Source organism: Prionailurus viverrinus, chromosome A2 (assembly GCF_022837055.1).
Source record: "Prionailurus viverrinus isolate Anna chromosome A2, UM_Priviv_1.0, whole genome shotgun sequence".
Classification (NCBI taxonomy): Eukaryota; Metazoa; Chordata; class Mammalia; order Carnivora; family Felidae; genus Prionailurus; species Prionailurus viverrinus.
Window position 1 is genome coordinate 17,118,937 of NC_062562.1, and position 13,781 is coordinate 17,132,717.

The 13,781-nt window shown below is 54.8% G+C and overlaps 1 protein-coding gene across 6 annotated transcripts in view; it reads right to left on the reverse strand.

Annotated features, from left to right (window-relative positions):
• Window positions 1-13,652, reverse strand: part of PFKFB4 (6-phosphofructo-2-kinase/fructose-2,6-biphosphatase 4) — a 35,920-nt gene extending 22,268 nt beyond the window's left edge. For 2 of the 6 annotated variants that reach the window (XR_007150370.1, XM_047850127.1), the window contains exons 1-3: window positions 12,514-12,630; window positions 2,804-2,920; window positions 2,564-2,660 (exon numbers count right to left, since the gene is read on the reverse strand). Coding sequence is in view for 2 of the 6 variants with exons in the window: in XM_047850127.1 (XP_047706083.1) it covers window positions 2,564-2,660; window positions 2,804-2,920; window positions 12,514-12,577 (278 nt within the window). In the remaining 4 variants the exon portion in view is untranslated. Of the gene's footprint in view, window positions 1-2,563; window positions 2,661-2,803; window positions 2,921-5,136; window positions 5,343-8,774; window positions 8,936-12,513; window positions 12,631-13,515 lie in introns of those variants that run through there. The other 4 variants (XR_007150369.1, XM_047850126.1, XR_007150371.1 and 1 more) reach the window with 3 other exon arrangements.
• Between the last annotated feature and the right edge of the window lie 129 nt (window positions 13,653-13,781).

A 13,781-nucleotide genomic window follows, 5' to 3' on the forward strand; every position in this document is an offset into this window, starting at 1 on the left:
CTTGTGACCTTTCTGTGCCCCAGTGGGTCTTTTAGTTAACACTTCAAAAAGCTTTTGCACGCCCAAAAACCTGAATTCTGAGAGTCTGGGAAGTTGGCATTGCCGGAGCCATTTCTGGCCACCTGCATTCAGCACCATGCTCTGGGCTGAGATCTGTGGGCTGCTCTGGCTAAGGCAGCACCACGTACATCTCAGGGCTCCAGTGGAAATGCGGGAGGAACAGCCTGGGAGCCTGAGAGGATGGGGGTGTGAGTGTAAAGTGGGGGCAGTCTGTGGGACTGAGCCCTTAACCTATGCAGACTGATGCTAAGTCCAGATAGATAGTGTTAGAACTGAACTGAATTGGGGCGCCTGGGGGGCTCAGTCAGTTGAGCGTCCGACTTTGGCTCAGGTCATGATCTCATGGTTCGCGAGTTTGAACCCCACATTGGGCTCTGTGCCGACAGCTTGGAGCCTGGTGCCTGTCTTTGGATTCTGTGTCTCCCTCTCTCTCTCTCTCTCTCAAAAATAAATAAAAACATTAAAAAAATTAAAAAAAAAAAAAGAACTGAACTGAATTGTCAGACAAATGTGCATGCGCCCACGGCCGCCATATGGGCTCGTGTGTAGTAGGAGACCACTGTGCCCAGTGTTTGGGACAGACATCAATGCTGTAGAACTCCAGGGACCGACGATATACAAGAACCTAGGCCTCTGGGAAATACAGTCTTCTCTTCTCAGGCTTCCCACTTTAAAAAGTCTGATTCTTCTATTTTGCCAGTTAGCTGTGGGACGTTCGGGGCTGGTTATTGGGAAATGGTCCGGTAGCACAGACCCAGGCTTTAGATCCAGAAGGGAGGGTTTCTAGGAATAGGCAGAGGGTGTGCCTGCAGAGAGGCCCATGTGAACCTGCCCCCAGCCGCTACCACTGGGGCCTCTGTTCCAGCTGGGTGACTCTGGACTAGCTCCCCAACCACTCCGAGGCTGGGTTTCCCCATCTCAGTTAATCCCAATACGCCTACCTTCGACTGGCAGCCTGAGAAGAATTATCGGTGAGCCCTAGGAGTGCCAGCTCTCTTATTGTTCCCGCAAATATTTTGGATTCAGACAGGCCTGGCTTCAAATTCAAACCCTGCGTGATCCTAAAATACCATCACTTTCAGACCTGGTCTCCACATCTGGGAGAGTAAGGTGCCCGCACCCACTGAAGGAAAGGTCAGGCAAGCTAGTCAGTGCCCACGGCTTGAGGATGCTGTAGAATCTGCATTTGATATGATCTCTGACCTACTAATTGGGTAATACTAGAAGATGGACACAACAGTTTTTAGTGTTATATGGGCTTAGATTCAAGTCTGGGCTCTTTGAAGTAACCTGTTATCTTATATGAGACACCTGAGCCTCAGTTTCCTCATCTGTAAAATGGGAAGGGGCGGTGATAATGGGCAGCATGCACCCAATACACAGCAGGAGTTCAAATATCACTCCCCTCCCTATTGTCAGGGTCACCAAAGGGTCCAGTCTCATGTTTGACCCACAATTCGGCCACAGGCCTGAAATGTCAGATTCCCCCACCTTCTTGGTGCAGCAGCCTGGCCCAGCCCCACTGACCCAAGAGCAAACCCTGGGGAGGGGCCAAGCGCCACAGCGAAGAGCTCTTGCCCCCTGGTGGCCAGAGACAGAGCAGGCAGCCTAGAATCCAGGCCTGGGCAACAACTCAGTAGCTTCTGGCCTGGACCCGTACTTGATTTGGAGAGGTCACTACAGCTGGGCAGACTTCTGCTAAATGCCCTACCACAATGGCTGGGTCCAGAGCAAGGGCAAGGAAGCTTCTTGAACCCTCAGCTGACATCTGCCGAAAAGAATGCAGCATAGCTCCTCAGACCACCAGCTGGTGTTCTCGGTTCAAGTCTGAGTGTCACATGCAAATTCCCATCTCGTGAATAAGAGCAAGAGTGTGAAGTTTGAGCCACATGAAAGCAAAGCCACAGCCTACCCTACACATGCCAAGAACATGCCAAGCACATGCCAAACATCCTCCAAGTATACAGTTTATTCTGGGGCAAGGGAAGGAAGGCCATGGTTCTGGGCTGATCCTTCTGGCTTTGTGAGAAGCTGCCTGGAGGTAGTCCCACTCCCACTCTGCCCCATCCCTGAGGCCTGTGTCCCTGCACCTACTCGGGCCTCCCTCCCTACTAGAGGTCATCCCCATGGAAGGCCTGGGGTAAGCAAGCTGAGAGGCTTCTTACTCAAGAGCCTTGACTGGCCCTGGCTAAGCCCCTTGCATCTCCCTGAAGCCCCCTCTTCCCTTCCCACAGGATGTCCTTACTAAGAGTTCATGAACCCCAGGGCAGGGCCAACTACCAAGAGGCCACACACCCTCTCCCACTGTCCCCAAATCCAACACATCCTCAGCTCCACCACATCCTGAGATGGTCAGGAGACCAGCCCTATCACAGCCCAGTGGGGGCAGAGCAAGGCCAGGGCTCAGGAGCAGCTTAGTCATGATCGGCACCTGGGCTCCAGGGCCTTCTCCATAAACACACACAATCACACATACACATCACACACACATACATACACTCACTTCCTGATTTTCAGGCCCTCTTCGTTGTCTGGAAGGAAAAACTCAAAAGACTTGTATGTCTTGACCATGTCCCGGCGGTACTGGCCAACGTTGAATTCTGGGGGAAAGAAAGGTTCATCTTTCACACAGCAGCAGCCCCAGCTCTTGCCCTTGACACATCCCAGACCAGCCTTCTCTCCTCCTCTCCCCTCCCCCTCACAAAGCCCCAAGGCCCCCTTGGAAGCCGAGGCCAAGTCTCACCGCGTGTTGGCACGCCAATCCAGTTCAGGTAGCGAGTCAGCTTCTTGGAGATGTAGGTCTTGCCCCTGGCGGGCAGGCCTACCATGACAATGAGCGTTGGGCAGTTGGTCATGCAAACTGAAAGGCAAGGAGCTGGTGTCAGACAAGAGCTGGGACCCCTCCCAGTGTGCCCCTCCCTCTGCTCCTGGCACAGGACTTCAGATGTGCCCTCCAGGCCTTCTGGCCTCATACCCTGGTCTCGAGCCACCACTGGCATGGCCCCACTGCCCAGGCCTGTCTGGGCTCCAGCGGATACAGCAGAATCTCACCAGCCCCTTATCCAGATGTGCACTGTGGATATAAAGCTGGATGTGCCACACCCCTGGATGAACATGCAGGACAGAGCCAAAGCCCAGAGGGTATTCAACGCGCCACCTGTCACCCAGGAATCCGCACCCCAGCCTAGCAGTCACTCAGCGTTCCCACTAGCGCATTCCCACTGCTTACCCTTCCTGCCTGCCTCATCGTACAAAGCCCAGCTCAAAAGCTGCTTCTTCAGTGAACTCTTCCTCCAAGACACCTCTGCACTGCCTTGGCACCCTCTCTCTCCCTCAGTCCTGGTCACCTCACCCACGAGTCCGCCCCCTGCATTTGATCACTTGAAACAAGAGCAGCCTTGCAGTATCTGAGCCATTCAGGACCATGGGGTCTGGCACAGGACTGATGCTCAAAAATTATGGGCGCAGGCTGGGGGGAGGGGCGGCTTCTCGAAATCCCCTGGGGTGAGAGCCATGAGGGGCTGAGACCAAGGTCCACAAGGACTGACCCTCTGATAGCCTACCCCCTACCATCCCACGTGTCACCGGGTCAGTGTGGCAGCCAGAGAAGTTGCCAAGGCTGGAGGCGGGGACAGGTCTGGACACAGCACCCCCAAACCCTGGTCCACTAGGACAGACACCAAGACAGCAGAACCACCAGCCTCACGTGACCCGTCTCAGCTTTCAGTGTAGCCTCACCTCAGAAACCTGAGGAAGCTTTCCTTTCATTGTCCTCAGCACCTGGGCCATGTGAAACCACAGCAGACAGACAGAGGGCCCGTGTGGGGACCTGTCACTGCCCCATGCTCTGCAAGTGCCTTCACCTGGTAGTCCTTGGACAGATCACTGGGCCCCACCCCTCAAGTTGTCTCCCTCACTGGAGCTGGAGGGCAGAGGCCCTAGGGGCAGCCCTGTCTAGGGGTCAGGAGTCAGACAGGTCTGGGTTCCTATACTGACTCTGACAATTACTGGCAACTTTGAGGCTTGGTGTCCTCACCTGTAAGATGGGATGACAATCCCTCAGTGAGGTCTAGCACTATTCCATGTGAAAGCCAGAGCAGGTCTGGGAACCTGTGCACTCTGCCCAGCCCTGGCAGCACACCTGGCTAAGGACACAAGTGCACCTTAGCACAGACTGCCCTTCAGACTTAGGGCACAGAAGCACCTGTCTGTCTCCAGGCAGGCTCTGCAGAGAAGTAAAGGGCTTTGCTTGCCAGTCGGGGCTCCATCGCTCCTGCACATGACCGTTGGGCAAATGTGACCCAAACTGTGAGCCTCAGGGGAGAGAAGGAGAGGATCCCATGGAACACAGGATGACAGTGAGCAAGAGTGAGCTTGCAGAAAAACCTCAGCATTGGCTAAGGAGAGAGAAAAGCAAGTTAAGCAAGACCCTGCATCCTGAGGCCCAGCAACACGATGGCCTGTGCTGTTTGCACAATTGCTGGCCAGGCTCTCAAGCAACCAAAGAGCAGTGAATCAGCTACTAACTATGGGGGAAACCTGCAGCCAGCCTGCTCCACTCCTTCCCATTGCTCCCTGAAGGGCTCTCCCACCACCTCAGGATCCGTCTTCACATCTCCCATCCCAGAGAAACTCCCGGCCTCCTCCCCCAGTGTTTGGTAACAGCATCCCCTGACCCCATGCACAGCCATGGTGGGCAGGCAGGGCAGTAAACCAGGGCTGGGTGCAGAATAAGAGCAATAAATTACCTACCATCTCTGTTCCTCAAGATAAGCTCCCAAGGAAATGACCCAAAGAAAGATCAAGGTACAAGTGTATTCACAATAGCTCTGCTTACAACAGCAAAACATAAGCAAGTGCTAGCAGTAGAGAATCTGCAAACTGAGGCCCACAAGAGGGAACCCACTACCGCGCCTGAACAGAGAGCATATGCGCCAGGTGAGCTGGGTGCACAGCTGGAACTGCAGCTCTGGGCCCTCAAGAACCTCAGTCCCGAGCAACCAGACAACAGAACGCACCGTTTAGAACACGAGGCGGGTGCAGAGGGAAATCTGCAGACACGTCAATTCGACTTACCTCGCTGATTTCTTTTCCTATAAATTTGCTTAAGGCCTTAGGAGCCCCAGGAGTCAAGAGGCCCGACATAAGCCTAGTGCAACACAGGGATGACTTTCTGGCGGTGTCACCTCAGGGGCAGCCACAAGTCCTGAGTGGGTTCCAGAACTGATTCCTGAACTGCACGTGCTCCTACTTCCTTGAGGCAGGCTGGGGAAGGGAGTACTCTTTAAAATAAAGCAGCCTGGCATCACTGTCCTGTTCAGAGGGGACAGAAAGTCATCTTTCCTATCATCCCGTGCATGCACCAATCGTGTCCTTAGCCCAGAAGTCTTGCTACCTGGGGTACCTGGGTGGCTCAGTCAGTTCAGCCTCCGACTTAGGCTCAGGTCATGATCTCATGGTTTGTGAGCTCGAGCCGCATGTCTGGCTCTGTGCTGACAGCTCAGAGCCTGCAGCCTGCTTCAGATGCTGTGTCTCCCTCTCTCTGCCCCTTCCCCCGCATATACTCTGTCTCTCTCTCTCAAAAATAAATAAACATTGGGGCGCCTGGGTGGCTCAGTCGGTTAAGCGTCTGACTTCGGCTCAGGTCATGATCTCGCGGTCCGTGGGTTCGAGCCCCGCGTCGGGCTCTGTGCTGACCGCTCAGAGCCTGGAGCCCCTTCGGATTCTGTGTCTCCCTCTCTCTCTGACCCTCCCCTGTTCATGCTCTGTCTCTCTCTGTCTAAAAAATAAACAAATGTTAAAAAAAATTTTTTAAAAATTAAAATAAAAAAATAAAAAAATAAAAAATATAAATAAACAACAAAAAAAGAAAAGTCTTGTTACCTTTTTGTTAATAAAAGCTATCATAGGGGCACTTGGGTAGCTCAGTCAGTTAAGCATCCAACTCTTTTTTTTTTTTTTTTTTAAATTTTTTTTTTTTCAACGTTTTTATTTATTTTTGGGACAGAGAGAGACAGAGCATGAACGGGGGAGGGGCAGAGAGAGAGGGAGACACAGAATTGGAAACAGGCTCCAGGCTCCGAGCCATCAGCCCAGAGCCCGACGCGGGGCTCAAACTCACGGACCGCGAGATGGTGACCTGGCTGAAGTCGGACGCTTAACCGACTGCGCCACCCAGGCGCCCCAAGCATCCAACTCTTGATTTAAGCTCAGGTCATGATCTCACAGTCCATGAGATTGAGCCCCCCTCCCCCCAATCAGGCTCCATGCTGGGCACGCCTCTCTGCCCCTTCCCCACTTATGTGTGCATGCTCGTGCTCTCTCTTAAAAAATAAAATAAAATAAAATAAAATAAAATAAAATAAAATAAAATAAAAGCTATCAAAAGTACTGTCCTTTCTGCCATGTTTTGATTCCTTTCTTCATCCCCTGCCCCACCTGCCCCCAGAACTCCTCCAAGTCTGAGCTGAGGAGTCAATGATGAAGAAGGTAACAACTTCCAGGCCTTCATGTGTAGCTCTGAATTTTTCCAAAGGAAGAAGAATTGCTAATGGGGAGTGGGGGTGGAGGAAGCACAGCCAACCAGCCTGTGGTGCCCTCAGGAGCCAGGGACTATACACCAAAGCCAACCCACTACACAGCACAGATCAGCCGTAGGCCCTATATCCTCTTCTCCACAAAGCCCTGTGATCAAGTCAACTTCTACCCATCCCCCTCCCTCAGAGGGGGGCCTCCTGTGGTCTTCCATCAAGTTATAAGTCCACCATGTAGAGGGTACAATGCCGCATGAACAGTCTCTAGGGACTGGAGGTGCTGCCCAGACAGGTTCCATGTTCACTCCTGGCTTACTCCCTGCTGTGAACTCAGGGACCCTTGCTTGGGGACCAAACCACCACACAATCTGCAGGTCTCATCTTTGGCTTCTTGGGTGCCTCCTCCTCCAGGAAGCTCTCCTGTTCTGGGACAGTCCAGAATCCCACCCGCTGCAACACCCTGAGACAGTGCCATGGCACAAGTTCCTCTGCTCAGACCAGACCCACATTTTCATCGCATCCTTGGAGCGTGGAGAAACACAGACCCCTCCCCAACGGGTCGCAGCATCTTTGCCACCTGGAATGGGGGCTGGCTCAGGGCTGATGCTTCAATTCCTGACTCTGACACACAGAGAAGCAAAGTGGTGATGAAATGGCAGAGCCACCTGCTGCCTCTTATCAAGCGCCTCCTCCTGAGGGGGCTCCTGGCAGCTTCTGGGAGTAGGGAGATGGCTGCCTCCCACAGATGAGGAACCCATGGCCGAGAGAGTCAGCTCCATGCCCAAGGTCACACAGCTGAGCTACCATGTGGCTGGAGTGTTCCTGCCTCCAAACGCCCAGGTTGTGACTCCTTCGCCTTTATGTAGTAACAGCAGCCACCCCCTTGTTAGGACAAGACAGCCTAATGCAGACTGGCTAGAAGCACAAGAGCAAGAGGCCTTGGCCTCGGTCCCTCCAGAAAAGTCTGGAAGAAAGGATGTCTAGGGTGTAGCCATAGACTGAGTACTGACTGGAAAGCCATGGCCCCCGGGCTAAGAGACTGACCACCACCTCAGCTTCCTACCAGGACCTACATCATGATTAGAGCCATGACCCACCAGAATGTCTGGTCAAAACCATGACCACCCCCTACCAGGACCCAGTACAGTAAGAGATACACACAGCCCACCTACATGACTCACATCTTGGTCAAAGAGCCCCCAGGCTGGCCCAAAGCAAAACAAGCACGGGGCACTCTCCCCTCCCTTATTATGCCCAAGCAAACATCAAGGTGTACAAGGAGATCCTAGCACAACACACAATCTCCTGATCTCCATTTCTATATCTGTACCACGAGTTGGACTAGATGTTCTCTGAGGTCCCTGCCAATTTGCAAATTCATTATAATGTTTCGGTTATAAAAAAAAATCTTTGTTTTTCTTGGCAATAAGCGGTTGCAGACTCATGTAAGGACAAATAGAAAGTCAAGTAAAGTGGATTAAACACCGGGATCCCAGGAAAGGCAGGCCCCGCCGTAACAATTCATTAACAATTCCACAGATTTCAGCATGTCTCCTGGATGTTTTCTCTTCCAACCTTACCATTCGCCCACAACCCCATCTGGATGCATATACAGCCATGAACACAAAGACAGGTCCATATGGGACAGTGTTCTCACCTTCTCCATTCTCAACACAACTGCACTTCCCTGAAATTCCTCTCAAAGCTCAGTTTTAGGCCCAGAAGTGCGTAGTTAAGTCCAAGGAGCACCCTTCCTCCCACTGGAGGAATGGCCCACCCTTGGGCGTTTGAAACTTCTGGGCTCAGAGAGGCCAAATGATTTCCATAAGGCCAACACAGCTCAGAACCGGTCTACACTCTCTGGCTTGCAGAGAGGGCAGGACGAAGCTCCGAATCCTCCCCTGCCCTGACCTAGTGAGTACCTGCCAGAGGTGATGGCGGCCAGACCTAGCCCCTAGCGAGCGTAGACGCGGCCATATACATGTCTCTTCCCCCTGCTCTGCCACACCTGTGCCCGGCTCCCGGCCTGTTCCTGCTCCTCTACCACCAGTCACGGCAGCCCCATCTGTCCCCGGTTTCCCACCTGTCCTTGGCCCCCTCTCCATGAGAGACCACTGCCCAGGCCGCCCTATCCACGCATCCCGGTGCGCCGCCCTCCCCTTTTCAAGGACCCCGCCTCACCACCGCGCTGGCAGGCGTGCAGAGCGGGTCGCCCATTGCTGTAGGGCATCCAGATCTTCTTCAAGGGGTTCTGAGTCAATTCCCGTGGGGACGCCATACCCGGGATGGGATGAGTCGGACTGCGCGGACCGCGACCCAGCAGCCAGGCCACCTCGGGCCACTCGAGGCCCCGCCCCTCGGCCCCGCCCCTCCTCGAGCCGTGCAGACGCCAATCCAACTCCTCCAGGCCCCTCCCCAGAACAAATAGGCCCTACCCCCAACAGAAGAGGGCTGGCCGCCGACCACGCATGCCCAACTCGACTGCCAGCCGGTTTTGGACCCAGCAGGCTCGCCAGTCACGCCGGGATCGAGGACGCGCATGCCCAGCTCCCCACAGCTTCTAGCCCGGGATGTGCCGAGGCTCTAGCCCGGCACACCCAACCGTACACTCAGATACGCATTAGTATTAGTCTCACCCACGGCCTCGCCTGCATAGATTGCCCCCTCCCCCCTCCCCCCCCCCCCCCCCCCCCCCCGCAGCACCCGGGTTCTGCTTACTGCTACCCCTGACCTCAGGTTCCCTAGGAGGAAGGGATTTGCATGCCCGGGAGCAGGGCCTGCTTGACCCTCAGATCTCAGTTGTTCGGGACCTGTCTGGTGACTCCTGCGTAATCCCAGTTGTCAACTGCCACGCCCGCCAGCCCTGCGTCCGGTCCTCTCTCGACCCTCTCTCTCAAGCCCCAGGACTCTAACCTCGCCCACTGAAGCGACCGACTCAACCGCGCTGGAAAAGTTTCTTTACCTCATGGACAGGGGCACGGGACAAATCTCAAAATTGATTATGTTTCCTCTTTTTACCTTGGCTAGTGGGAAGCTCAGGCTAAAACTCTGGCCCACCTGGAACACATGAGCAGGACCTTTTAACCAAGCTCCCTGGCAGTATCTTACTTCTCCTGCCAGGATTTCATCTCTACCAATTAAATTTTAAATTGTAAATCTACATATTTTTTAAATGAATCTCTGTCTCTCCATCAGGAAAACAGAATGCGGGCATCATCAACCTACAAGATTCTGGTATTTATTAAATGTGTCAGTGTCTGAGAAATCCATTTTAAAGCACATCAGTGATATCATTTATATTATTTATCTCCCTCCCGTCTCTAAGAATGCAGTGGAAGCATGGGGCAAGGGAGAAATCCAGAAGTTCAGGAACCCTGTGTCACTTTCCTTTGTCTCTTCAGCCCAATTTCTCAAAGTTTTGTACACTTTCTGTCCCGGGACCCCCACTGACACTGCTCAAACCTGGGTCACACTGCCCTCTAGCGATGTCCTCCACAAAACCCCCAGACAGGATCATGGCACTCTCAGGTTCTCTCTGCCCAAAGTGTGCCCAGCCAGGAGCCAGGTGCTAGGGACATGGAGAACAAGGCTCCGCCCAGTGCATCAGGGGAGCAGCATCCCCTCCCTCTGACCTCCCTGCCACCCACTTGTCTCCACCCAGCACTTCAGAGCCTGGCAAGGACCCTTAAGATAACTCTGATACAGATGTCTTGCCCACTTCACAGGAGATGGATGGGGAGGTGGAAGCCCACCTAGATCCTTCCTGAAACCAGCTTTAGCTGCCTACCCCCAGAGGAATGCCCTGCCCCAGACAGACTTGAGCACTTCCTCTTTCATCCTCTCTCTGCAGCGTCCACCTCCCACCTCCTTCCACCTCACACCAGGGCAGCTCTGAACACACTCATATGTGGCTCCTGATGCCCCTTGTGACCACCCACCTGCTTCCTACTTCTCCAAAGCCACTCACTGGTTCCTGGCACAGCCAATCTTCCGGTCTGTCTCCGAGCCATTGCCAAGACCATCCTGGGGTCACCTCGACCTCAGAGACCTTGTCACCACCCACCCACACCCTATCCAACCCCCAGCATTCACTGCAAAGGCTACATACTCTAGCACCCACAGACACCCAGCACCTCCTCTGCCTGCCATTCTCCTCCTTACCCCTCCTGGGATGCTAGTCAAAAGCTGGGGGTAGGGGGTAGGGGGTAGGGCAGGGCAGGATGCCAGGGCCATTTCTAGGAAGCTGTCCCCAAGGCCAGTCTGAGCCTGACTTCTCAGGAAGAGCAATGACTGTACCTCCCACTCTTCCCCAAACAGTCTGACCCTGGGCTGACCCAGACACACCTTCCCAAGTCCCAACATCCAGTGGGAGGCCACAGGTCACCAGCAGGAGGAGCCTGGGGCCCCTCCCCAAGGTCAAAGTCTACCTCTGCTCTAAGAATGCTCCTCGTCTCCCCGCCCATTTCTCAGGTAGGAAACTGAGGGAGGAGAGCAGGGTCCGGCGTCAAAGAGCCAGCCCACAGTGCGGGACAGACTGAGATGAACTCCCAGCCCTTTAAAACCTCACCTCCCACACCTTCCATATCACCACATTTCCTACCCCTATCCCTGGGCTCTGGCTTGTTCCTTCCATTGAAATGCTCTCTTGGCTTTCTGCTCCTACAGCATCAGTAGATTTCCAAGAGAACAGCTGGCCTTCATGGCTTTTCCTTCCTTGAAGCCATCCCAAAGTGACGGGGTGGAAAGTGTGCTGGGATGTCGCCATGCACTCATGTGTGAATGTGTCCTGTTCAGTCTCCCCCCTCCTCTATGAACCTGCCTGGCCTGGTCCTGGCTGGCTCCCGTGGTGCCCTCTGCACTGACCACTAGACCTCTCTCCAGTGTCCCAGGCTACAAGCTATAGGTTGGCTGAAGTCCTTGATCCTCAGTTGTTGCTGCTCAAACTTTTCCCCAAACCTGTATCTGTTGGTCAGTCCTGGCCAGACCGTCAAGCCACCGTTTGCAGCATAAAGGCCCAGGGACCTCAGTGAATGCCACACAGCCCCACATGCCAGTGCACGGAAGCATGAACACAGAGCCACACGTGCACACACACTAGCAAGCCCTGCACCCAGGCCTACACAGACAGGAAGGCTGCACAGCCCGCTGCTCTCTACTGCCTCCTTTCCCCTTTATTTCCCTCCTCCTCTTCCCTCTGTGCCACTGGAAGATTCCCAGGAATTCCAGCTTCGTCCAGCCAGTTCAAGCCCAGGATCATCCCCAGTGTCTCCCTGGGCCCAGAGCTCACAGACGGTGTGAGGTTCCAGCTTGTGGGTATGGAGCCATGTGACCAAGCAGCCTGTGAACTGTGCTGATTGCAGTTTGGCACAAGGCACACAGTAGGCACTCAGAGTGACTCATTGCCAGCCAAGGCACACAGTAAGGGCCAGAGAGGTTCATGACCAGGATAGAGCACACAGTAGGTGCTTAGAACAGCTCAGGACCCACACAAGGCACACAGTAGGTGCCCTAGAAATCCTGGTTTAAGGGCTAAAGCCACTTCATACGAAAAATTTCCCAAATGAGCTTCTGGGCCTCCCCAAACTGATGTGTGACCCCTGAGGGGGACCTGGACAAACCTGACCCCCTGGGAGGCCAGCAAAGGGTAGAGCGGGAGGGCCTCAGGCAGCTCCAGCTGGCTGTCCCTCTCCCTGGGCTGCAGGAAGAAGCTATTTATAGTTCCCCCTTGGCCCAGCCCCTCCACTCCCCTGCACGGCAACAGGGTTCCCCCTCCTCCTTGCCACCGACAGGCTGATGCCCCCTCAGAACACTCCTACAGCTAGAGAGACACCCAACACTCTCGCACCCCTTCCAGCACCACCCCCACTGCGCCCTGGTCTTTCCCCAATCCCCCCACCCTCTCCCCGCCGCCGGTGCCTACCCCGCCTACTGCTCCCTGACCCGGGGTCCGTCAGGGCGCTGCCTCCCTCCGTGCCTCTGTCCATACTGAAAGCGAACTGGCCCCGGGCCGTTGCCCCCCTGCAGCCTGAAGCCAGGCAGCCCCGCCCTCCGGGTTCGTGAGGGAGCTTCGGTGTGCCCCGTGGCCCCGCCTCCCCGGCCACGCCCTGGGCCCGCCCCCCGAGGCTGCTCACAACTTGAGAGATCAACAGTGCCCCCACCCCAGGCAGCCAAACTCCTGCCCGTGTGGCCTCTCTCTCCAGGCAGAGCGGTCCATACTGCCCAGTGTCTGCCCTCGTCTCCAGCTGGAGCTGTCTACAGTACCCAGGGTATCTGCCCCATCTGCAGGCAAGCCTGTCCACACTGCTCAGAAGGCCAGCCCCATCTCCAGCCCAGCAATGGAGCTGGGGGTGTGAGATTAGGCAAAACCTACTCCTTCTACACCAAGGAACCGGGTGGGTGAAATGGGGCAGGGGTGGAGGGGAGTGGGCAGAGGGGCAACATAGTCAGCTATGACCAAACCCTTGACTGTCCTTGCCTGGGTGCACATGACTGTGATTCTCACTCATCCCATTCTCCAGTCACTACATTTATTGAGCTCTTCCTGCGTGCTAGAACCTTCAAGTGCACCGTCACTCAGTGTTTGCAAGAAGCTTGGTGGCATCATTCTGCTTTACAGAGGAAGAAACTAAGGCTTGGAAAGGTGAGCACATTTTAGTTTGCTTGGGACAATTCAACAAAGGAGGTATGGGGCTGGACCGGAGCCCCAGCAGCCCGAGCCTCCTCTCTCCTGAGTCATCGTGTGTCCAAGGGCCGAGGCCAGGTGTGCAGGGCTGTGGGTAGGACAGTGCCTGGCTGTGTATTGAGTGTGCTTCATGTGGGTTTGGGGGACAAGTATCTGTTCTTCCCAGCCCCCTCGTATGCCCTCCCCTCACCCCCACACACCCACAGCAGAGATGCACCCACCGATCACACGTACACCTACCACAAGGCAAGGCTGTCACAACCACAGACTTTCCACGTACGGTCACCCATGCCTGGAGATGCCTGTGACGGCCCCATTCTTCTGGGGTGGGTGCTGCCTCATGAAGCACAAAACATGCATGTGACCCTCAGCCTGCACTCCCCTGTGTGGTGACCTGTTGGGGGCAGGGAAGACCTGCAGGTCTGGTCTTAGGTGGATGGGTCTGAGATGCAATACCGGGCTCCTATGTTGAGGTTCCTAAAACTGGCACAAGAGTGGCCACACTG